This window comes from Pollachius pollachius (genome assembly GCF_949987615.1).
Source record: "Pollachius pollachius genome assembly, chromosome: 3".
In the NCBI taxonomy this organism is placed as follows: Eukaryota; Metazoa; Chordata; class Actinopteri; order Gadiformes; family Gadidae; genus Pollachius; species Pollachius pollachius.
The window spans coordinates 31163504-31189135 of NC_136936.1; the positions used below are offsets into that span (position 1 = coordinate 31163504).

General features: G+C 46.5%; 1 protein-coding gene across 2 annotated transcripts in view; it reads right to left on the reverse strand.

Moving 5' to 3' along the window:
- LOC307072844 (hyccin 2) overlaps positions 1 to 25632 on the reverse strand; it is a 66301-nt gene that overhangs the window by 24010 nt on the left and 16659 nt on the right. For both annotated transcript variants that reach the window (XM_079732364.1, XM_079732363.1), the window contains exons 2-8: positions 12089 to 12170; positions 11322 to 11423; positions 9255 to 9434; positions 6674 to 6754; positions 5568 to 5683; positions 3497 to 3592; positions 1519 to 1635 (exon numbers count right to left, since the gene is read on the reverse strand). In XM_079732364.1, the coding sequence (XP_079588490.1) occupies positions 1519 to 1635; positions 3497 to 3592; positions 5568 to 5683; positions 6674 to 6754; positions 9255 to 9434; positions 11322 to 11423; positions 12089 to 12139 (743 nt within the window). In that variant the 5' untranslated portion in view covers positions 12140 to 12170. The remainder of the gene's footprint in view (positions 1 to 1518; positions 1636 to 3496; positions 3593 to 5567; positions 5684 to 6673; positions 6755 to 9254; positions 9435 to 11321; positions 11424 to 12088; positions 12171 to 25632) is intronic.

A 25632-nucleotide genomic window follows, 5' to 3' on the forward strand; every position in this document is an offset into this window, starting at 1 on the left:
TGAAGAATATTGGTCACAATTTATGAAAGCCCCAAATTCAAAATCTCAGAAAATTAGAATATTTTGAAAAGGTTCCATATTGTAGGCTCAAAGTGTCACATTGTAATCAGCTAATTAATCCAAAACATCTGAAAAGAGTCCCTGAGCCTTTAAATGGTCTCTCAGCCTGCTTCAGTAGGATTCACAATCATGGGGAAGACTGCTGACCTGACAGTTGTGCAGAAAACCATCATTGACACCTTCCACAAGGAGGGAAAGCCTCAGAAGGTAATGGCAAAATAAGTTGGATGTTCGCAAAGTGCTGTATCAAAGCATATTAATAGAAAGTTAAGTGGAAGGGCAAAGTGTGGAAGAAAAAGGTGCACAAGCCGCAGGGATGACCGCAGCCTGGAGAGGATTGTGCATAAAAGGCCTTTCAAAAGTGTTGGAGAGCTTAACAAGGACCGGACTGAGGCTGAGGTGAGTGCATCAAGAGCCACCACACACAGACAAATATGTGAAAAGGGCTTTAAATGTCGTACTCCTCTTGTCAAGCCGCTCCTGAACGAAAAACAACGTCAGAAGCGTCTTACCTGGGCTAAAGAAAAAAATAACTGGTCTGTTGCTCAATGGTCCAAAGTCCTCTTTTCGGATGAGAGCAAATTTTGCATCTCATTTGGAAACCAAGGTCCCAGAGTCTGGAGAAAGATTGGAGAGGCACAGAATGCAAGATACTTGAAGTCCAGTGTGAAGTTTCCAGTCTGTGTTGGTTTGGGGAGCCATGTCATCTGCTGGTGTTGGTCCACTGTGCTTTATTAAGACCAGAGTCAACGCAGCCGTCTACCAGGACATTTTAGAGCACTTCATGCTTTCTTCAGCGGACCATCTTTATGGGGATTCTGACTTCATTTTCCAGCAGGACTTAGCACTTGCCCACACTGCCAAAACTACAAAAATCTGGTTCAATGACCATGGGATTACTGTCCTTGATTGGCCAGCAAACTCGCCTGACCTGAACCCCATAGAGAATCTATTGGGCATTGGCAAGAGAAAGATGAAAGACATGTGACCAAACAATGCCAAAGAGCTGAAGGCCGCTATTGAAGCATCCTGGTCATCCATAACACCTCAGCAGTGCCACAGGCTGATAGCATCCATGCCAGGCCGCATTAAGGTAGTAATTCATGCAAAAGGGGCCCAAACCAAGTACTGAGTACATATGCATGATTATACTTTTCATAGGGCCAACATTTCTTTATTTAAAATCCTTTTTTTATTGATTTCATGTAATATTCTAATTTTCTGAGATTTTGAATTTTGGGTTTTCATAAACTGTAAGCCATAAACTTCAAAATTATAACAAATAAAGGCTTAGAATATCTCACTTTGCATGTAATGAGTCTACATAATGTATTAGCATGACCTTTTAAGTTGAATTACTGAAATAAATGAACTTTTGCACAATATAAAAAGTTCATTTAATATCGTGCTAACTATTTTTCTGAGTATGACCTGTAGTATTATGGGATAGATACGTACATGGCGTGGTAGACGGCGGTCAGCATCTGAACCATGAACTCCGGGTCCAGCAGCACGCGGTTACACGGCTCTCTCCACGACTTCTGCTGCTGCCGTGGGAACCCACACACACACAACCTAAGGACACAAACACACACACACACACACACACACACACACACACACACACACAATGAGAACGGCTTCCATTAGTCAATGTGCACATGTCTTCGCACATATCAAACACACATGCTCAGAGAAGAAGAAGTACATTTCATAGTAAAAGCGGAGATCGATTGAGGTCAGACAATGGTGGAGTTCCTTTGTCACATTGTTTACAAAAGAAAATGCTGTAGATGAAGAGTCCATTGACAGCGAGCAGGAATAATGCAAACCATAGTGGGAACCACAGCAACACCCGAAAGGAACATGGAGGATCAGATGAGACGCAGGGGGGCCGAGATCCCGAAATCATAATGAGATCAAAGGCCACCAGAATTCCTTTAGGAGGGGGCTCTGCTCTCAAACAGTGGGGCGCTGAACGCTCGGTGGGTGTCTGTGCATCTGTCTAGACATAACGGTCTGCAGGCGGTCCCAGACAACAGTACCAGGCCTACAGAGCATGTGGGGTCTGGCCCCCTTTTGACAGTTGAGGAAGGCATCGTTGAAATGGCTCGTCATTAAGAGGTCTTCACTAGAGCTCAGCGCGACTCTGGGGGAGACGGAGGGATTCTAGTAATTTGTCTCGCTAAAGAGGAGAGCCTGAGGCGGGGTGGAAGTAGGGCTGGGCGATATGGACCAAAAGTCATATCTCGATATCTTCAAGCAGAATATCGATATAAGATAAATATCGATATTTGTTGACGCAATAACATAGTTGCTGTTGCCGCGCTCCAACTCGTCATTCTACATTGGTGGTGCCGCTGTGCTCTCATTTCCAGCCTGCCTGCGTCGCTGTGCTCGTTAACCTGCCTTACTGATGGGGTGGAGGGGGGAGTTACCGTTATTACTATAGCCTACCTACCTACCGTTTGGATTTACCCTTACTATTCCTACCGTTCGGAATTGAATACAATTTGATGGTTGAATAAACCGTGGACTAGACACTGCCTCCGCCTCGTATTTGAGAACATTACAATATAATATATACTATCATGGCCAAAAGCTGTCTGCGCCTCTGGAATATTATGAATCTTATTATATATTAATAATAATTATATTATTAATATTTCTCTGACGTCTCTGGTTCTTCCACTTCCTCATCAATCTGAAGCACAGAATTGAATCGCGAACACCCGCCGGACACCCCGGCGGTTGTCTGGGAGTCTGGAATCATTTTGCGACAATTGCTGTACTGCCTTATCTGAATAAAAAATAATTAATGTCGAGACAGCTTAAGATTTTGGGTTGCTGCACGCATTTTTGAGCACGTTGTGCTGCTGCAAGTGATGGAAGAGGTTGGTCGTACTCAAACCTTTAGTTGCGACAGATTTGGAGCACTCTCTACAAAAAACCTGATTCTGTCATTCGTCAGACACCTTGTACCCAAAACATTTCCATACTATGGAGCCATTTGTCTTCTGCTTACATACAAGCTCCTCTGCGCCGCCATCTTTCGCTCTGTAGGGCATTTAAAAAAGTGACATGATTGGAAGGGGGGCCGGGCCGTTTGTGTGAGCCGGAGGCAGAGCGGGAGAGAGATAAGCAGAGTTACGAAATAGCAGGCGGCAGTCGCGGTTCGAAACTGCCGTTATTGGGATAAAATATGCTGTACTTTCAACGAAAATTAAACTATATCGATGTTGACGATAGCGTCTCTTTCGAAAAAATATCAATATATTTCAAATATCGATATATCGCCCAGCCCTAGGCGGAAGTCGACAAAACTCTAATATTCAATGAAATTACTGATTCGAACTGAAACGACATTACCCAGAAGCCTTGGCCCCTGCATACGTGTGCATGTGTGTGCATGTGTGCCTGCGCGTGTTGTACGTACCGTGAAGTCATGCGGCAGGCCGACTGGTAGGAGGACAGGGGCATGTACACCACGGCCGAGTTGTAGCAGAGCATGAGGAAACACAGCACCTCGAACCTGGAGACAGAGACACAGTCACACACCATGCGACCGGCAGGGAGGGCTGGGGGGAGTCTGACGTCAGGGATGGACAATCTACACATCATCAGGCAGACTGCTGGGATAAACATTTAGAAGACCTTTTCATCACTTTTCATCCCAAAAGGTTTTGGTAATATGTCCAGCACACAAGTCTCCAACTCCCACGCCCCGGAGCCAGGACACACCGAGCTACCTCGTTTACAGACCCATGGTTGTTGGTTTGATCCCTGGGGTCTGAAGCTTTGGGAAACATCTCTAGCCCCACCTGCTGCTTACTGATCTGAATTCACATCAGAGTGGCTCTGAGATGAGTCTGCTGAATAACTTCTAAACAGCAATAGTAAACTCAATTGTTCCAAAGGAAGACTGCATGGTCACGTGACGTGAAGGCTTTTTCCGTGCATGTCCGAGGTGTTTATCTGAGATCCACCGCGAGGCCCGGTCAGCATTTTCTTTTGTCAATACTTCTAATCAGATGAAATTGTAGCAGCCGGAGCATAAGCACTCTACACAATTATCCAGAATCACTTTGGCAATTTATTAACTGTGAAGTGTTGGATGGCTCTCTCCAGGAGAGCCGACCAGTCTGCTGCTACTAGCACAATACTTGCAAAAAAGACTAGCAAAACCCACTATTAATTTGACTTACTTCTTTAACTTATTGATTGAGCTGAGGACTGCTCCATGGTGGACAGATGTCAAGCCCGAAAAGCTTTTATAGGTGAGGGCTGGGATTCTAACTTCTTAAAGGTTTCTTATTAACACCAACGTGTAGCTAGTGAATAGATTTCATCTATTTTCTTAAGAACCACTGCCAACACTTAATTACACTCGATTAATTTAAGTGCAGTCATTAAAACTAACAGCTCATTATTGTGGACACCGGACCATTGGAAATCTTGCCACCTACCAAACATCTCTATTTCTCACTTAAAAGTGAGTTGTTTGAATGTCAAGGTGGAACTCTGACATACGACTCTCACAACTTTGTGACTAGGAGAGAGTTCACTTATTTTATTCCTTTTTGAATGCGTGTCCTCAGTCCACAGGATTGGTAATATTTTTTAACCCACAACCTATGAACATGAAGGGCCGCCCTGAAGACTTCTGATTGGTCCTGCAAAGCAGGTTTGTTTTAAACCCTCTAACTGTAATCCAACCAGTTACTAAGAGGTGTTCTCTAGGTAAGCCAAGCCAGACTGAGTCTAACAGTTAATGAACACTTATAACCCTAACTAATGGTCTCATCAATCACTTACCGACAGTGTTAATGTTCACTGACGGTGTTAATGCTCACTAAGGGTATTCATCCTTTCTGACGGTGTTAATGCTTACGGACACTGTTAATGTTCACTGACGATATTAATGCTCACTGACAGTGTTTATGCTTACTGACTGTGTTAAAGGTCCCATGGCATGCCACCAGGTGTGGTGTGATTAGCCATTACAAGCCGTTTTGGAAATCTGCCCCTTATGATCTCAGGTGAGCATGTCCACCTAGATGTGTGCTTGATAGATCAGTCTACCAGCCTACCCAGTGGACTGTAGCAAACATTGCTCATCTATCCGTCACACTTCTAGGTGGACACACCCACCTGTGATGTCATAAGGGGCAGATTTCCAAAACAGCTAATCACACCACACCTGGTGGCATGCCATGGGACCTTTAATGCTTACTGACGGTGTTCATCCTCACTGACGGTGTTCATCCTCACTGACGGTGTTCATCCTCACTGACGGTGTTCATCCTCACTGACGGTGTTCATGTCCACTGGGGAGGGGGTTTGTGTTTAAGAGTGTATCAGTCATAGGATGGGATTTTATTAATAACATTATTATCTTTGGGCTGGGGGGTACCTGTTGTGTGCGGTGAAGGTCTCTCTCTGGGGGTGGGGGGGTGGGCAGGTACCTGTCCTGTGCGGTGAAGGTCTCTCTCTTGGGGTGGGGGTACCTGTTCTGTGCAGTGAAGGTCTCTCTCTGTGGGTGGACTCCACTGTACACCACCCGGATCAGGTCATGCTGACACAGGGCCCCCTCCGTCAGCGCCATGGGACCCAGGCTGGAGGGCTGCACACACACAAACCAATTAGGATATTTGCTTATTCCCCAGGTTCCCTTCCCTTGACCAGATGAAAGGCACATTAAGATTCTGCAATTTGATGTCTGAGGGGGAACCAGTGGTTCTTTTAAATGGAGGGAGAGAGGGAGAGAGGGACAGGGAGAGAGAGAGCAGAAACAAAGTGGTGCTTGGCGATTGAAGAAGATAATCCACACATCCAACTGTGAAGATCAGGGCTTTGTCTGCTCAGTGAATAATTGAAGAGGGAACCAAAGCCACTTGGATGGGTTTGACCAAATCCAGAGAGACTGGACACCAAAGCCCAGGCACCAAGACGGATGGACAGACACAGAGACGGACACAGAGACAGACAGACAGACACAGAGACAGACAGACGGACAGAGAGACAGACAGACCCTGAGACGGACAAACGGACAGAGAGAGACGGAAAGAAGGACAGATGGACACAGAGACTGACAGACGGACAGACAGACGGACACAGAGCCATGTCCCAGCGGGGGCAGACCCTAACCCTTGATGAGGAGCTCATTCCCTGATGAGGAGCTCATTCCCTTGATGAGGAGCTCACTCCCTTGATGAGGAGCTCATTCCCTTGATGGTCATCGAGATGAAGGGTGAGGAATGAATGAGGTTAGAAGAGTGGGATAATTAGATACAGACACTGCAGCAATGCAGAAGATATGAAGACTGATACATGGATGAGAAGATTAGGGAAACCTCAGCAAGACAGCGAAGAGAGAATCTGGAAGACAAGAAGGGCGTTAAGAGAAAACGACTTACATAATAGTTTCCATTGAGGTTGAACTTTGCACCTTGGCAAGTTCAGAGCCTCTTCTACCGTGTACGCTTAACTATTCAGACCCAATACCCATCATGCTTGCAAACCATGTTGACAGAAAACCCAACAATCTTCCTTTGAGTTTGTGATTCAGACGAGCAGACGGACGGACAGGCGGAGGGACAGACGGGAGCCTCACCTCGTGGTACACCGAGGGCTTGGACAGCGACGGGATGGTGAAGGAGAGGAGCCTGCTGTTGCCATCTTTGTCCACAATCTCCTGAAACACAAAAAACAGGAAATTGATGTGAATGACGAAGGAGAGGAAGAGGATGGGAGAGGGGAAAGGGGGAGAGAGGAGCAGGAGGAAAAAGTCTAATCGGAGTAAGTGAAGGCTCTTTGCATCGCATCACACTCCTTTATATTGATGATCGGGGATCTTCAGTTCTGGATAGTTTTTGAGAGTGGAGGCGTGGACCGGGTAGGAGGAATCAGGACTGAAGTTAAGTCTACCAGACTGGGAGGAGAGGAGTCAGGACTGAAGTAAAGTCTACCAGACTGGGAGGAGAGGAGTCAGGTCTGAAGTAAAGTCTACCAGACTGGGAGGAGAGGAGTCAGGTCTGAAGTAAAGTCTACCAGACTGGGAGGAGAGGAGTCAGGTCTGAAGTAAAGTCTACCAGACTGGGAGGAGAGGAGTCAGGAATGAAGTAAAGTATACTAGACTGGGAGGAGAGGAGTCAGGACTGAAGTAAAGTCAGACTGCAGATTTGATTTCCTGTATTCTGGTGCATTTTGGGGATGGCCACTACCTATTACCGACTCCTCATTCAGATTCATAGCCTACATCCTGACTTGCAGGGCCTGGACAAGCTTACACTGCATATACAGACCTACTTTAAGGCCATTCCACCAGCCATTGCTATTTGACCCATTGTTGTTATTCTGATATTGAGACAAATCATGATCACTGTCCTATAGCGTAATTTTTTTGTGAGTCTCAATGTCTACTTCAATTACAGTTAGAAATATGGGACAGTTGCTTCATTTTGCTTATATGCTACAGGCCGAAAGACTTAATTAATATGCAACTTACTTGCTCCTTTTATCCTTTTTTTAACATTGCTTTGGGAGTCCAATTCCTCCACTGAAATGGCTGGAAAGTGCAATTCTCTGCTAATTAGCAATCTATCTCTTGTCTACATGTAGTTCTGTGGAGACTTCTCCAGTGAGGAGAGGGAGGAAGATCCTCCTTAACATTGTTCAGAATAAAAAAAAAATAGATTTCCCAGACTACTTATGAATTAATGCCCTTAAATATGACTACTTTAATGCCTTTGTATATGTAATGTTTGTTTCCCTCGGTGAAGGGACATTAGCACCCCCTATCGCCTATTGACAATTACTTCAGGGAGGACGTTCCTCCCTCAGCCTCCATTGACTCCCATTAATTTCCCCGAAAGTGTTGGCTGCCGGTGAATAAAATGGGGTTCAATGGGAGAGAGGAGGAAAGTCCTCCTCTGAGTGGGTGTGACTAGCTAAGGGATTTGGATCCCGCGTACGTCTGTTCATAGCGCATGGCTGCGCTTTGAACTAATAAGCAGGAGCCCTAGCAGTGGAGCAGCCTGGAGGGAGGGGTTATCCTCTCAAGTCTAGGCTACGAGAACCAACGAACCCGCTCAGTCGTACGCCTCGTTTCCACAGAGCGGTGTGCTACTGTTCGTTGCGGTACAGTGCAGCTCTGTTTGGTTGTATTGGCCTTTCTGAAGCGCGGAGCCCGTGGCCGGGCTGCGGAGCCCGCGGCCAGGCAGGGCTGACGTGGGAGCCTGCGGCCGGGCTGCCCACGGCCGAGTTGCGGAGCCCGCGGCCATGCTGCGGAACCTGCAGCCGAGCTGCGGAGCCCGCGAGGAGGATTGATTTGATCTATAAATGAAGTCCCTCAATCTTAATTCGTTTAACACCATGACCAACATTCTGAAACATCCATTAACATCCACATTTGCCTTAAACAATGTTAGGCTTACAGCCCATTCAAAAAGTTAGGGTAAAAGTTAGGCTAAAAAGTTAGAGAAATAACGTTCTTGTTCTTTTAATTGTTTGTTACACTGACCATTCTGTTTGATATTGTGGAAATGATGTTAGTGAATGATTCAGAGTATGATGCATTTTAAATGGCATCACTTTTGGTATTTTTTCTTAATTTTTCTTATAACAATTGTAGCTGAAAATAAACATAGCCAAATTACAACCAATAGCTTCAGTCATTGAGGGCAAAAATAGGCCCAATGCTAGTCCCAGATTTTTTTATTGAGTTTTACAAATCAAGAGTAGGCCTGATTTGACTATTTGCGCCATTATTGCGCCATTACACCAACAGCAGAACGGTTATCCAAATAACAAAGAAGTATATAACAGTCGTAGCTCATTGTCTCATTGGCGGGCAAAATTCTCTGGGCGGGCAAAGCAGAGAAGGGGAGGTAACATGTCCCTTTATGACGGCATACGGGGAAAATTCCAAAACAGCGCGTCTGAGCTTTGTTTTTTTCAAAGGCAGAGCAGGATACCTAGTGCTTGTTTTACACCTAACGCCATTTCTAGCTACTGGGGGACCATAGGCAGGCTAGGGGAACTCATTAATGTTAGAAAACCTCATAAAGTGAAATTTTCATGCCATGAGACCATTAACAAAGGCCTTCAGCCCCCTTCCCTTAGAGGACCAGCTCTTCTCCTTAAAAAAGGCCTTTTCAATGAGTTCTGACCCAGGCCCGAGGGGGGGCACCCACCAGGTTGTACATTCCCAGCAGGAGGGCCTCGATGCAGCCGTTGCTCTGGCGGTCCCTGCTGGCCGTGACGCGCAGGTACACCCAGACCAGCTCGGGCAGGAACTGCAGGGTGAAGCGACGAAGGCGGTCCTCTGTGCTCCGGTATAGCTCGAACAGCTGGTGGCACACAGGCTCCAGCAGCTGGGGAGGGGATCGTACATTGAAGAACGTCAACGCTGTGTGTGGAGATTACAATATATAAAGGCTCATGGATGTTTGATGAGGGCAAGGCCAAAGTCATAGTAAAAGGTGTGCGTGGTCAGTCATTGGAGGCAATAGTTATGAATATGTTTGCAATGAATGAGAAGGAGAATGACACTGAGCTCAGGCCACTGCACATTGTTTACACAGGGGTTAGTTTGTGATTGTGTACAGACCACCAGTGTGGTCCCCGTCCCAGACATCCTCCCTCCCCGTCTTCCTCCCTCCCCGACTTCCTCCCTCCCAGTCTCCCTTCCTCCCGACTCCTTCCTACCCAATCTCCCTCTGGCCCAGTCTCCCTACCCATCTCCCTCCCTCCCCGACTCACTCCCGACTCCCTCCCAGTCTTCCTCCCTCCCTGACTCCCTCCCCGTCTCCAGGAGTGAGTGACTCTCCATCACTGCTGGTTTCAAGTAGACCAGCAGTGAGTGACTCTCCATCACTGCTGGTTTCCAGTGGACCAGCAGTGATATGCTGGGACTTGTGTTGACTTCATAACACAGATGCTGGTGTGGGTTCACAGATCTGCGTCACGGTGGACGGGTGTGTGTGTGTGGTCGGAGGGCCTTCTGCTAATGACTGTTATGTGTACGTCAGAGAGGACGATAAATAAGAGACACCATGGGGGGAGAGTGGAGGGAGAGATAGAGAGTGAGGTGGAGCCAGTGAGAGAGAGTGAGAGAAGCGGAGAAGAGGGAGAGTGGTTGGAAAGAGAACGAGATAACAGATGGGGAGACGCAGAGAAGAGCCATTGAGAGGGACCGAAAGACAGAGACAGCAATCGAGTGAGAGAGAGCAAGAGAGCAGTGAGCATTATGGTGGGGGTCTGACTGAGGGGGTGAGCAGGCAGTACTGGGTCGGCCCACACAACACTGTCGACCCGCCGATGAGTAACAGCACACACTTTCATCTAGCTTGGGGAGAGGACAAGAGGCTTCAGCCAAGCACACACTGCTGTGTGCCAGGCAGCATGCAGCCACCTTTACCTACACAAATGGATTAAAAATCAACACACACACACACACACACACACACACACACACACACACACACACACACACACACACACACACACACACACACACACACACACACACACACACACACACACACACGACAGAAATTGAAGTAGCGTTTCATTGGGCGCCTATAGGCTGGCGGCGCAGACGCTGTGACCTTTTATTTATTTTTCCCTTGGACTAAAATAGTCCAGTCACTGGAGAGCATGGAGACATGTTTGCCGGGGAAATAGGCAGACAGCGGGCGAGATGCAGGCAACATCATGCTGCCCTCCCCTCCTCCGTCTGGATGGGAAGTCTGTCTGCACGTTTGGCGATACACAAAACCGACCTCATTGTGTGCAGTTACGTTAACTTGCTTTGACCCTTACCCCTGCCCAGCGTCACATGACTCGCAGGCCGACGTCACATGTCTCGCAGGCCCACGTCACATGACTCGCAGGCCGGCGTCACACAACTCACAGATAAAGTCAGGGCCTACAGCGTCCTTCATTGTTTAGTGACTCACACATACACAAAGACACACATGCCCACATGTGGACACTGCCAACATAACCAATGATGATGGACTCAAGAGTCCCTCCCATGTTGGCTCAACCCATGCATGCGATAGGGTTAGCATCAGCCAATCAGTGTTGCTGGAATCACCGGAGAGGACTTGGATGGCCTGGACCGTGATATCCCCTCAATCACAAAGCTCTTTCCTGAGCCAACAGTGCATGTGAATGTGTGTGTGCATGTGCATGCGTATGAATGTGTGTGTGTGTGTGTGTTTGGATGTTGATGAATGTGTGCTTGTGTGTGTCACCTCATTGTTGGGGTCTTGGATGACCCAGTACAGCGCTGGCACCAGGGTCTTCTTCAGGTGCAGGCTGCCTGCGTAGCTGGGGATGCAGGTTTCTGGCAAGGTCTGAAAGGACGACAACAGCATCACGACAGTGCAGTCAACACACAGCTGGAAGTTTGTGGGTCCCAGAGGCCTCCTCAGCCTTCCACACACCACACTCCAGTCCAGTCACTGTGGACAGAAGAGTCCCCCACTCAAGGGGAAAGAGTAGGAGTGTGTTGTGATGTGATAATATATATTGTGGTCAATTGCAATGTTGAGTCACACATATGTGAAAGTTCATTATCTGAAGAACAGCTTATGACCGGGATGTAATCACAGTTGGATCCAGGCAACGCAAACTGCTGTGTTCATTGGATGTTCATTGGCATCCCTTGCCTAAAAATACAAACGTGAACTCCTATTGGCTTAGGGGTGAACACTGTGTGCTCGGTCAGAGCAACACACACACACACACACACACACACACACACACACACACAAGCACCCCCAGCCAAAGACACAGACACACCTCTCCTCCTGTTGTGCCATCATGTGTATGCTGCAGTTCCCTTCCTCCTGCATCACAGGTTTCATATAAATAGTTGAAAACAATGAAAGTCCATTGGACAGATTGGTATGGCAGTCAGCCAGCAGTTATAACAACAGCTATAACGTACACAGAAGAATTGGCATATTTTCCCAAATAAATGTATTGCTCACACTGGATTATAATTTTGACAGGTTACCTTGAATTCTGAGAGCCACTCCTCCACGACGCCGCGCTCTGACCCCAGCATCTTCCTCAGAATACCCCCTTCCCGCAGCCTCCTGGAGAAAGACAGAGGGACAGGGAGAGACACACAGGGAGAGAGGGACAGAGAGAGAGACTAAAATGGTTGCTTGAAGTACCAGGAGCAACAGACAACATGTGTCGTTATCTGACCACCTGACCTTCCTGAGACAGTGAAATCGTGAAAGGATTTGTATAGTTCAGACCCCAGGCTAATGCTGACCTGTTGGAGATGTAACTCATGCACGATTGATGTTCAACTCCCTCTTGCAGTGGAAATGCGTTTCTAAATTGGGGGGCTGGTGAGACCTTCACGGCCTATTTCAAACTTTAGCTTCTCCCAGAGCTGTATCTTGGTTTGTCGAACACAAGTGGGTGCACACAAACCGCCCTCGCTAGGTCTCTCTCTTAAATTGTTCCCGCAAACCAACAAATCCTTGCATTGGATGTCGGGATGACAGGCCACTGGGAGGCTCAGGACTCAGGACTCCAGATCAGAGTGGAGATGTTCTCTGAATAAGAGGGTCTGGTCGGTGCAGGAAGGGCAGCTCAATTCTTCTGAATATAAATAAAGAGCTCGGATCCGTTTGCATGAACGTACATACAGTACAGCTTTTCAGACTCTGACCATACACTGGGTTGCAAACACAGAATCCAAACTGTCGATTTCTTAATCGAGAAATCAACAGGGTGGTTCCTATGCTTTGCAAAGGAAGGATTAGCGAATCCTCCTTGTGGGGGGGGGGGGAGGTGAGCGACCAAACATCATGGCTGATTCACATCTCAACATAGACAAGGTCAACCATCAACCTCGGGTCTTTACTAACGGGCAACAGTCTTTAAGTGCTCAGGGGTATGGACGACACAACACTGGCCAAAGAATGCTCTTTCTCAAGATGGCCGCCCACACTGTCAATCCAGCAATTATGACATTGAATGTGTATAGATGATGAATTTATAGGATTAACATACTGTATATTCCGTATATATTTTTTCTTAATACACGTCATCATATTATCTATTCCAATACCACTTTGCTTAAGGATATTAGACGTTAAGAGATATGTGTGTCACAAATTGCGAGTGTCTGGCAACTAAAATCAGCAGTTTAGAGAGCGTGAAAAGCAAAATTTCCTCCAACAGAACTGATCGATCATTAACTATACCATAATAGACCATGTTTATACGAGCTGCTATCAAAGAGCATGTGTCTCTCTCTACTCATTAAAGAATGACAGTATTTGAGAAGTTAGTGTTGTGTGAATGTGTGTGTTGATTGTACTTGGCACAATGGAGTGTTTGTGCACTCAAAGAAGTTACCAAACATGGCAAATATTGGGTATGTAGGTTATAGGAACACAAGAGCTCCACTGTCCCCTAATTATTAACCCTTCCCTGACAGTGTAACCGAGAATGCATGACTGTGGGGTATTAGGTAGGTAAACTCACTAGACATGGGGAGGCAGGCTCAAGAATGTTCTAACTACTAAAAAAGAATAATTTTTCCAAAGGTTGTCTTGGCATAGAGAGAAAGTTAACAGAAGATAACTACTTTAATAACTTATAATTAGCACTTTAGTTTTGGTAAAGATAGGCCTATCCGGATAGCTGGTTCCTTAGCAACCAACTATAGTTAGCTGGTCCTCGTAAAACTGCAGTTGTGTTTGATGTCCTGGGGTCTGTCTGCTCTATTAGCAAATATACTGTGTCGTGAACCCAGGATGAGTCTATATCTTCCCAAGTATAGAAATGTTTTTCCTCCTTTATTGAAGCCTACATAATGCAGAAGGAATGTCTTCATCATCACATTCATACAGAATCCAGCTGGAGTATGGAGTATTGATCAAGGAGCATTACGCCGGACAGAGAAACGTACGCCTCTCTCTGATTTAATTTAGCAGACAACCATTCTAGAAAACAATAGAATCCTCTCGATGATGTAGAAAAGCAAAAATGATCACCGTAAAAATGTCATAATCCAAAGGCAAGAAATGCATCCCCCCCCCCCCCCACAGGCCTGGAGGCTGGTCTGCAGATCAAAGCCTTTCTGCCAGCTCCTTCAAAGGGTTTAGATGCTACTCTGGAACAACTGAAGAAGGAGAAGACCTAAAATATGTTTTGCCGCCCGTCAGGCTGCACGGGCTGAGGTGCGGGGGGTTCTTATAAGCTAAGCCACTGAGCCCCTCGCCCTCCAAAAACAACTCGGCAGCTTGTTGTGGTTTTCACTTGATAGGATTAGGGATTTAGATGAATGCATATATTTCCATTTGGGCGTGTTAGCAGTGTCAGGTATAATCCCAGAGCAGCTTACTGGGCAATTTAAAGAGCAGTATACGGTCCACAGCGCCCGGACGCCCTGACAGGCAGCAGCCCTGCCTCCGGTCTTAGCACGCTGATGGGTCCAAACCTAGCCATGGAGAACACCACCGCCCAGGGTTCTGAAGTTAGAAACGTCCACAAGAGTCCGAGCAGGATCAGCTCGTGGTACACACTGCTTATGTGCATGTGATCATTATCCAAATCCCCCTTATGAAATTGTGCTGATCCGCAGCAAGCTATTAGCAGCTCTGCCCAATGAGCGCAATGTCAGCCTTTGTAGGATTTAAGACCCAGCCCTGTGTGTATACTACAGCCCCTTCAGAGGCACTGCAGAACACTATCAGAAACGCCCAATTCATCACACTAACAGCTAAAATTAGCAAGGGAAGAGAAATCGCTGACGTGGTTTGCATGAAACATTACTTCTGACACATCCAGCTAGGCCTCGGCAATATGGAAAGATTTATTGACACGATATTTATGGGGAATTCCAATAAATATCCCGATTTGGTTACAAATTCAAAATGCCATTTTAAACAGTCTAACTGAGGGCCATTCAATTGAAGTGTATGGAAATGTAAAGCATAATATTGAAATCATATTAAAGGTATAATGTAGACTATTAAATTGGTATAATGATACGTTTATATCTTCATTTAATGACAATATAATACCATGCAAAGACAATTTTTTCCGTGATGAGGCATCATAGTCACAGACTGAATAAAGAAACGCTGTGTGGATGCGTCTGTGTAGGTTTCCTACGCAACCACTTCCGCCGATTCAAGCATTCAAGAACATGAAACGTGTATGTGCGTGTGTGTGAGTTAAGGTGATAAATTAACCAGCTCCTTGCGTCACAACCGTGGCCCTGTTTGCCTCGGAAACAAAACTCTGTTCTTCTTTCCCCTGTCAAACTGTCCAACAGTCACAGGCAATCCCCTTCAAGGTAAAGCGAAAATGACGGCAAAACCTAGTCATATCAGGAGGGTGCTTTCATAGATATGTAACTATGAAACCCTGAAAGTGGGTTCAATTTGTGTACAGCGGGGTTCAATTCACTCATGTGTGTACAGCCCGTACACACCATGGGGAGGAGAGTCAATATGGCGTCATGCCACAAGTCACGCAAAGTTAAGCTGAAGAACAACGAAAAGGTGGTAAAGGTTTTAGAAATAACCAAGAGTTGAAATGATCATGGTTTAATGGTTCCTTGGTGCCTTGCGGCAATTGCTCAATATTTGAATTGCATCAAATGTTAAGCAATTCACAGGGCCAAGCAATGGGACAGGGGTCTCCCAGCCCAAAGCCCCAACTGACTGCCCCTAAATGACATGCTTCTTTATGGTGACATGCTCCTTCATCACAAAGGAAACAAATAGACCTTCCTCTTTATGCATTAAGTTGAACTACAAACTTGTAAAATCAGGCTCAGAGGGAGAGGAAGAAAAAAACAGACAGGTCATCTTGATCATCACATACACAAGCTTCACAGGAGGTCAACCATTTCCTCTAGTAAGGAGAGGACAGTATTACAACCACCTACACCTCGACAGTGGAGGGATCCCCTCCCCTTAGGCAAGCTCTTCTGATACAACCACATTCAAGATTACAACAGCTGAATGAACAAGTTCAATATAAGATCACTTCAACTTTAAACCATAAAGCTACTTGGCCCTTTTTAGAAGCTTGTACAAGTCCTCATACCTTCACTTAAACCTGTTTGTGTCAATAACAGAAAAAATAAATATAATATAATTGCAATAAATATAACTTAATAGCATGTATATTCATCATCATACAGTCATAAATACATTTTGCTGTATGAGCAACCATCTGGAGAAAGACAGCGATGATGGTCTCTGGATAAGCTATGAGCTGGGGCCCTTCCTCCTGCGTGGGGGGCCCATCTAGCCTCGTGTCCCCAGGTCAGAGAGGGGACTGAGGGCCCCATCTAGCCTTGTGTCCCCAGGTCAGAGAGCGAAAAGGGGCTGAGGGCCTCTTCTAGCCTCGTGTCCCCATGTCAGAGAGGGGACTGAGGACGGAGTGTAGCCTCATGTCCCCAGGTCAGAGAGGGGATTGAGGGCCCCTTCTAGCCTCGTGTCCCCAGGTCAGAGGGCAAAAAGGGACTGAGGGCCCCGTCTAGCCTCGTGTCCCCAGGTCGGAGAGGGGACTGAGGGCCCCTTCTAGCCTCGTGTCCCCAGGTCAGAGAGTGATAAGGGACTGAGGGCCCCGTCTAGCCTCGTGTCCACAGGTCAGAGAGGAGACTGAGGGCCCCTTCTAGCCTCGTGTCGCCAGGTCAGAGAGGGGACTGAGGTCTGGGTCTAGCCTTGTGTCCCCAGGTCAGAGAGGGGACTGAGGTCTGGGTCTAGCTTCGTGTCCCCAGGTCAGAGAGTGCCTCAAGGGCTTCTTCTGACAGGAGGCAAAAACACGAGGAGCAGAGGAATGCACACAGACTCTGAGCTCCGTTACAACAGGGCCAGAACCAAACACAAAAACACACTGTTGGATTTGTCTTTGCAACGGTGCTACTTATGGACAACATCCAAGACCTAAAAGTCGACCAACAACAACCATCAGAGATTTGGACTCGAGTCTAGTGGTGGATTTATTAATTTGTCTCCATGATTCAGTTCGCGTCGGTCAGTGCGCCAAGAGGAGTCGTTTGCGAATCGTTCGTTCGTTCAGTCGAGTTTCCGGTAGCGGTGAATTGAATCATGGAATGCACGTTTCTCAGATTCAGCTCCTCCCTCGTTCTCATTCTCAAACGTCAACATTACAACTTTAACCAAACGCAGCGGGTAGGGGAGTTTAATTGATTATTGGATGTTTAACAAATCAGCAAGATAATAGACTTGATTTAGCAATGATGATGGGGGTCCCGGGTGTTTTAGGCTCTCATAAACAGAACCCTGTGCAGCCCAAGACTAAATCTAAAATAGCTGCCAAAATTAACACTGCCTTCAAAACGAGAGCTGGTAAATTGTGATAAAATGCATTAAACTGTAATCAGAAAAAGCGGTTATATTCTATAGACCCTATAGTATCTGTGGTATAAAGGCTGGTACGGATTTCAAATTACAAATACGTACACTTTATGTTGATAGTATAGACCGTTGCTATTCCAATTGAAACGAATGGCGCGGTGACTAGTCTACACAACGAGAGCTGGTAGGTTGTTAAAAATGAATTAAACTGTAATCAGACAACGCGGTTATACGCTATAGTCCCTAGAGTATCTGTGGTATAAAGGCTGGGATGAATTTCAAATTACAAATATGTTCACTTTATGTTGAAAGTATAGGCCGTTGTGATTCCCATTGAAACGAATGGCGCGGTGACTAGTCTACACAACGAGAGCTGGTAGGTTGTGAAAAATGAATTAAACTGTAATCAGACAATGCGGTTATATGCTATAGACTCTAGAGAATCTGTGGTATAAAGGCTGGGAATTTCGAATTATAAATATGTACAATGTATCCTTTAAATTCATTCATGCAGCAGATGGCCAATGTGAATAATAGATGAAAAGGTAAACCTTTTCCTTGCTCTCATCGAAGAAAAAAGCATTACAGCTATTTTAAAAGGAAAACAACAACGCAATTCGTCGGTCCCTCTTCACCACTCACAGTGAGTGAACGAACTGTCAGCGACTAGTGGGTCTGGGAGGAGTCGAGTCTGAGAATGAACGAGAATGAACGAGACGAACGAGACGAACGAGACGAACGCACTTTACCACAGCATTGGCCTACTGAATGCCACAGATATATTTTAAGCATTGGACTGAATGCCACATAAATATATAATTATGTTTTTGCACGTTTGCAACATTTAAAAGTTCAGGGAAAGCATAGGCCTCTCCTGGTGTTGCTTAAGCCAATAGCCTTTTGAGGCAGTGTTGTTTCTGAATATTAGTGTTAAGGGCCAATAATGCTTACTATCATACATTAGTCACCATGTCTGGGGACACATTTGTATGCAGTCACATGTTAATATACGCCCCCCCCGCCACCGACAAAATCTCACTCTGAACTCAGTTCATAACTTGAGAGCCCTGTGCCACTGTACATTAGAGTGACATGTTGAAATTATGATCAATAGCCTAATAATGACATTATTAAGAAAAATACGGTGACTTGTTCAAGACTGCATAAAGTTTTGGACTTGGACTTGGACTCGACTTGGCTTTGGTGTGACTTTGACTTGGACTCCACTTGCCTTTCCCTGTCTTGACTTGGGACTCGACTCGGACTTGACTGCTAAGACTTGGGACTTACTTGGGACTTGCCAAACAGTGACTTTGTCACATCTCTGACAAACATAATATAAAACAACTATTTGAATACAAGCAACACATAAAATAGACTGCTATCTTAACTTCCCCATACAGAATAAACACGGTAAGCCGAGTTCCCCCATTATGTTGTTTTTGTTGTATACTTGGAAGTTGGAATGTAACCTGGGGCCATGAATGCTGTCCCATCCTTTTACCGTCAACCCACCCTGGTATTAGTGTTGTCTAGAATAGCAACCTTACCTCCCTCTGTTGGCTAAACGGGCCGTCTGTCTAATGAGGCTCGGCCAATGACAACAGGACAGCCTCATTGTTCCCAGGAAGAGCGGTGGAGAGGAGCTGTTTCTTCCTCCACATCTCCTCCTGTACAGTTAGTATAGCAGACACTTTGAACCACCAAGACTAGATCTAAAAACATCATTAACGAGGAAGCAGGGGGTTAGGTCTTGGTCTTGCTCAAGGATGCCTACAGGTAGAATAGCCACTAAGGATTTGAATCCAGAACCCTTGTCTGAGTCAAACCTCATGCACCTCGGACGCAACGAAGACAGAGACAGGGCTGAACCAGGGCAGCAGCTAGGAGGAACTCCCTTGCCAATCATTGTTTAGTGGTTGCTATCTTCAATAAATCAAAACACATCCTTTTGTCTTTCTGATTCTATAATCAATAAGTTCTACCAGAGCCTAAAGATATGCTTCACATCGGCCTGCCAAGTCTGTGTATCCTCTCCAACCTGTCCGAAAACGACTTGCGGTAAAGAAGACGAGAGCGCCTATTCTGCAAGATAAAAGACCTGAGATGACATGCCAACGAGGGCCGCAGGACTGCCATCCAGCTCCGGCAGATAGAAAACATCATGTGCACCATTGTAGTGAAATAAAACTGTTCTGATTGTGCACATTATTTAAAATAAGTAAAGAATACCGAATATATTGAATTGCTTCCAACTGTTGGAAATTGTACAATATATATGTTGATTGATGCGTTATTATGAATTTGTTCATATCATTACAAAGGCGAACGTCATTTTTGCCCTCATTATGATATTCTTTCTTATCTCCTATGCAAGACTACATAAACATTGTAGGCCTTTTCTGTAGATTTTTTTACGTAATGTTCGAGCTGTTTAAACATCGGAGGTACGCCTGTTTTTCACTTTAAAATGTATATCTCTACCGTCTTGTCTAGCCTGGTCCTACGAGACTCTCGTACTTCATTTAATTTGCACAGAGAGTCTGGGCCTACTCAATTGACAAATGTTAACTCCCTTGAAGGTGGGTGTCTGTTGAAGTTTAAAACTATTGGATCTGCCCAGTGCCACTCTGGATCTGCCATAACCAATCGCTAATGTTTGGCCGGGAATCACGTTGCGCGCAGGCTGTAAACAAACCAAACACTGTGCGTGAAGATGTCAACGAGAGCTGACTTTAACGTCATTGTTCTCAGGCACTCCCTCTGTTCGCTGATTGGACGCAGAAAATTTGGACGGAGAAAACCAACTAACACACCGCAGACCCAGATGTAGTACTGAAGGGAAATTCAAATTGAGCGGAAGTACTTAGGCGGGCGGAGCCAGGTTATTCTTTGTCCTTATTGCTATGAATTTAATGCCACATAGTCCCAGGGTCACCTGGGACTATACGGTGTTAAATTCACCTGGTACATGTGTGCCGAGTATGCAGCTTTTACCCCTTTCGGCGCCAAAGGAGTTAATGTGTGGTTGTTTGGTCAAGTTGTGGTCACTGCACTATATCCAAATGGTCTGACTGTATGGGTTGCAGTGTGAAAGTTGTTCATCATGACAAATGGTGCATGTATAACAAGTTTCATACATATTGCAATTTCCTAGTGGAAATGGCAGCCTGTAGAGTATGTTGAACTTCAAAAGCGCCACCTATACTTCATTCTGGCCCATCCTTGTTATCCCTCACTCATTTCACGAGTTCTACAAGCCTGCCAATTTTCAGAACTTTTGACCATGTCGTTTTTGAGATATGGCCGATTTTGTCAGGGAAAAAAAAATAATAATACTAACGAATACAATAGGGTTCCTACGGATTTTGTAGGACCCCTATAAAGAGAAAGAAAAATCAGCCAGGTGAGGAATATAAAAATGCAAAGTGCAAAGCCTACAGGATGATAAATATAGACGCAGTCCTCAAGAATCCAGCTGAAGTTTTTAGCCAGCCTTGTAGTTTCCCTTCCCAGGTGAGGAGACTGGGTGTGCACTGTGGACAACGCACAGCGCACAACGTCTGGCGTTACACATTCTGGCAGACATTCAACTTAATTTGTTCTTAGAACAACCGTAACACTATGGGGTAGAAAAGTTGTGGTTTGTCGTCTCAGGTTCTACCCTGCAGTATTGCACAACAAACAATGCAATTGTGTCCAATCTTTTTTAATCCTTAGGCTCTTGTTTGAAGATATACCCATTTGCCTTATCGATTGCATTTTTGAATTCTGTTTGGTAATAGATATCCTTTCTGATACAGAGCCCTCCCTGCCCACGGGCACCAGGGAAGGCCTGAATCTCCACGTATTAAATGATTTGACCATGACGACCAACATGAATCCATGTTTTCCATAAGCTTTTCTCCAGCTGCCTGGTGTCATAGTGTTATGATCACAAAGGAAACATGGTAAATGGTTGCACTTATCCAGCGCTTTTCTAACCAGTTGCACCTCAAAGCGCTTCACAATATTCCTTAACATTCACCCATTCATACACACATTCACACACCGGCTGCGTTGTCAACCATGCAAGGCGACAGACAGCACGTCAGGAGCAGTCAGGATGAGGTGACTCTCTCAGGGACACCTCGACACTCGAACTGGCAACCTTTCCGGTTACCAGCTAAACCTTCCCGGTTACCAGCCAACCGTTCGGTTACCAGCCAACCCAGCTCTACCTCCTGAGCCACATGAAGCGCCGTCATCATGTTATGATTAGGAGGGAAACCTCAAACCATGAAGCCCATCACTAACATGATGCTTCAGGAAAAGGCAAAAGGACGCCTGGAACATCATAGCGGGTGCGGGAGCCACGTGGGTCTCCTGTGTTCTGTGGTTTTACCCCGCACTCTCACTGTAGGTGGTGGCCGTGTTCCCAGAGGGTTGGGCCGTAGTAATGGTGGTTATGTGTGATTGCATTCTCCTGTTCGTATGTTTTTGGCATGGACAGAGACAGAGAGAGAGAGCGAGAGCGAACTTGGGAGGGATTCATTTCCGTTGACTGCACTTGCGCACAACAATTAAAGATTCGGTCACTGGCACAAGTTTGTATTCCAACCTGTTTACGAAGAAAAAGAATAAAGGATAAAGGATCAAACGCATACAAGAACTGGAACTTAATTCTTTGAACTATACTGGTTTCGCGACATAGTTGGAATGCCTAGCCACTACAGGGGGTTCTGTGGTGACCACCGTGAACAGGACGTCTCATGCAAGCCCTACACGCTGTGTACCAACGACGAGCTTGTTTGTCTTTCGGTGACATGACATGCAGGTGGGGTGATGTCCACCGCCATATTTGGGTCTTCCTGCTGCGGGGACTGACGAGTGTTGTTCTTGCCTGCATCTCAAAGCATGCTGGGACGTTGAACACCGGCAGCATTGCACGCTACATTACAACATAGCACTCCTCTCACAACGACAACACGCCGTCAGATCAAACAAGCTGCTGGCAACACACTCAAGGCCGAATCCCCTGCCTGCTGCAGGTTTCTGATGTGTGCATGCCTGTTTGTTGTTGTGTGTATGTGTGTGTCTGTTTGTGCCTGCTTCGTGTGTGCCTGTATGTTGGTGTGTGTACGTGTGTTTCTGTTTGTGCCTGCCTCGTGTGCGTATCATCAATGCACCTTCTCCGACCTTCTGGACTGAATCCATTTAAACGGCGGCTCCACTTTAAGGGTCTCACTAATGATTACTGCAGTAAGGGGGTCCACTTCCTTCCCAAGCGGCTGTAGATAAACCTCTAAATACACTGCGTTCAACACGTAGTGCTGACCCGATAACATCCTTTAACAGAGGCGTCTCAGGACAAACAGTGTACATTACACTCGTTACCCGTCTGCTCGCCTTATGTACCGCTGGGTACTAGAGCAGTCTTCAAGAGGCGTTGGTGTTTGTCCTAGGACGAGGGAACATTCATCCCTCGTGGTAAAATGAGTCAGACCAGCAGCATTTATGACATGCAAACAAACCCATGGGTTCCAACCCTGAGAGAACCGCACCCACAACAGGGAAGTACTGCACAGAGGAACACACACCCACACACCTGTCGGCTGAGCAGAAAGGACAGACAGGTGTCCCTCCTCTCTGACAGGTGACACGTTTCAGCTCAGAAGTGACACCTAGCCTTAATGATCGCGGCGTTTCTGGTTACCACAGGGCTTTCCCTGGTGTTGCCTCCATTGAGGTGAAAAATAATAATAAAGATTAGCAAAAGATGATATGCTGTGGAGAATGTACACGACACTGGGATTATGTGAATTCACATAATCCAAGAGGAACATTCATATTCCTCTGGCCATTGTTTCAAAATACACCAATAGCTGTGGGACCAAACTGAAGAAAGAGTCGGGTCACGTTTGGCCCAGTGGTTCTTCTCCTCCAGCCTCCAATGTCTCATTACATGGTTATAACCTGAAATCATCGGCCTTTAAGCCAGGCAAAGCCCCGTCCCCAGAGCCCGAAGGCCCCAGCCTGGAGGCCCCAGCCCGGAGGCCCCAGCCTGGAAGCCCCAGCATGGAGGCCCCAGCCTGGACTAGTTTGGTCTGTGTGGTTTGGCCCGTGGACAGCTGAACAGCTTCCCACGAGTGCTTTAGTACCCTTGACTGAACCACCTTTATTAACTGAATTATAGCATGACACCTACACTCACACACACACACACACACACACACACACTATCAGAGGAGGAAGATCAGACAAACATCTGCTCTTTGCAAATTTAACGTTAGCAAAAGGCTTCCTTAAATTACTTTTCAGGAAGAAACCCGCATGAATATCAACATAGACGTTGACTCGTCTAGTTAAACATTAGTATTACATGTTAATCTGTTGTTGAAAACACATGCACACTCTAATTTAAAACCTTTTCTGGTGTTATATTGGCTGCCTGAGCCCTTTTCCATTCACATCCATTCACAATGTGGTCAAACTCAGCCAGTCAAACATCAGTTAATGAAAAAAAAGACAAAATAAAAGATAAGTGTGCATACGCGTGCGTGTTTTTCCCCCTGTCCTACATAACCAGTGGCAGATTCCAACAGTCCGGCCCTTTTTCCAAGGTCAGCGTCGCTCAGCCAACCCTGAATTATTGAACTTCCAGCCCTGTTGCCCATCCCCTTCAGGCTGCTGCTCTCCTCGGCTACGGCCTCAACTCCGCTGCTGCATGCTCTCTCTCTCTCTCACTCACTCTCTCCCGCTGCCTGTCTCCAACATGCGATTTTTCCACGCTTTTCCCGTTTTCCACGCTTGTCTCTCTCGAGTCCCTACCCGTCCTCATACGTTTCCTCTTGTCGGGGAACAGCCTGTGACAGGACATCTTCTGACTATTCCGAGCAGTAAGCACCAGCCATGCTAACAATAGTGATTATGACAATATTTTCCTCGACAGCCAAAGAGTCTGTTTATTTTGGTTAGGAAAAGTCACCCCTGTACACACACACACACACACACACACACACACACACACACACACACACACACACACACACACACACACCTCGGAGTACTGCTGTAGCGGGGCGATCAATGTTTACTGGGTGACACCGGGCTGGGTCGGCCGAGGGGACGGACTGAGGGCCGCTCCGGCCCCCGATCGGGTGAGCTGTCCCCGGGAACCAGTCTACCAACATCAGCGTTTGTTTTGACGCGGGTGTGGTTGGGGTCGGCACGGCGACGGCAGTGGGGCGTGGTGTGCTATGGAGACCTGCGGTTTGAATCCCTCCTGCTCCGATTGGTTGGTTACTATGGTTCCCGAGCGTCGAGCAAGATGTGACATGTTGTGTTCTCAACGAGACAGTGGTCCACAGGGGTCTCGGGCCCCAGAGAACCCAGGAGGTAAGGTGAAAAGAGTAGACCTGTCGTCTTCTGGACTAGATAAGCTAGAGGCAAGACAGACAATTATTGTCTCCCTTTTTGATACAGGGTACTTCCGTGTTATACATGAGGACAAGGACTATGCCCAGTTCTACAGTGTCTGTACTGCTGCTAACAAGAAGCAGGCTCTTCACGGGATAGCAGACAGACAGTGGCCTTGATTAGCCTACAAAATCAAGTACAAAAGGAAATAAAGATGGTGAGACCAAACCCCAGGCTGCCAGACAGCCAGTCACACAACAACCTGAGCAAGTGGTCAGGGAGACAAACAAAATGGAGACGCAAGCAGCCCACTGCTGACCTTCACTTTACCACAAACAATAATGCAGGACTTTATGTTTTGTGGGCCCCATCATAAGAGGTGATTAGGACAGCACACCAGAGGAAAGGGAGAGAGAGTCTCCCTCTCTCATGTATGGTTGGTCTGGTGAACAGGCGACGCATGTCCCAGGCTAAAATTAGCTCTGCCGCAGCTGCAGGGCCAGACATGTTGGGTTGGGCCCGGAGCCCGGAGCCAGCCACAGAGCGTCTGCCACGCTGCTCCGCCTGCTTTAGCCCGACAGGTGAGCGCTGCAGGTGATGTGCCAGCAGATCCTCCCCCCCCAGTATCTCTCTAGCGCGTTGCCTACGCCCCTCCCTTCCTCCCGTCTCTCCTACAGCACCGCCGGGGATCACCACAAACAAATGAGCCCTGAGCTCTGGGGAGGCCTCAGGTTTGTTTTCATTCAGCTGCTTTTATCAGCATTTGCAATTTGCATAAAAAAACGTTGGAGTTGAA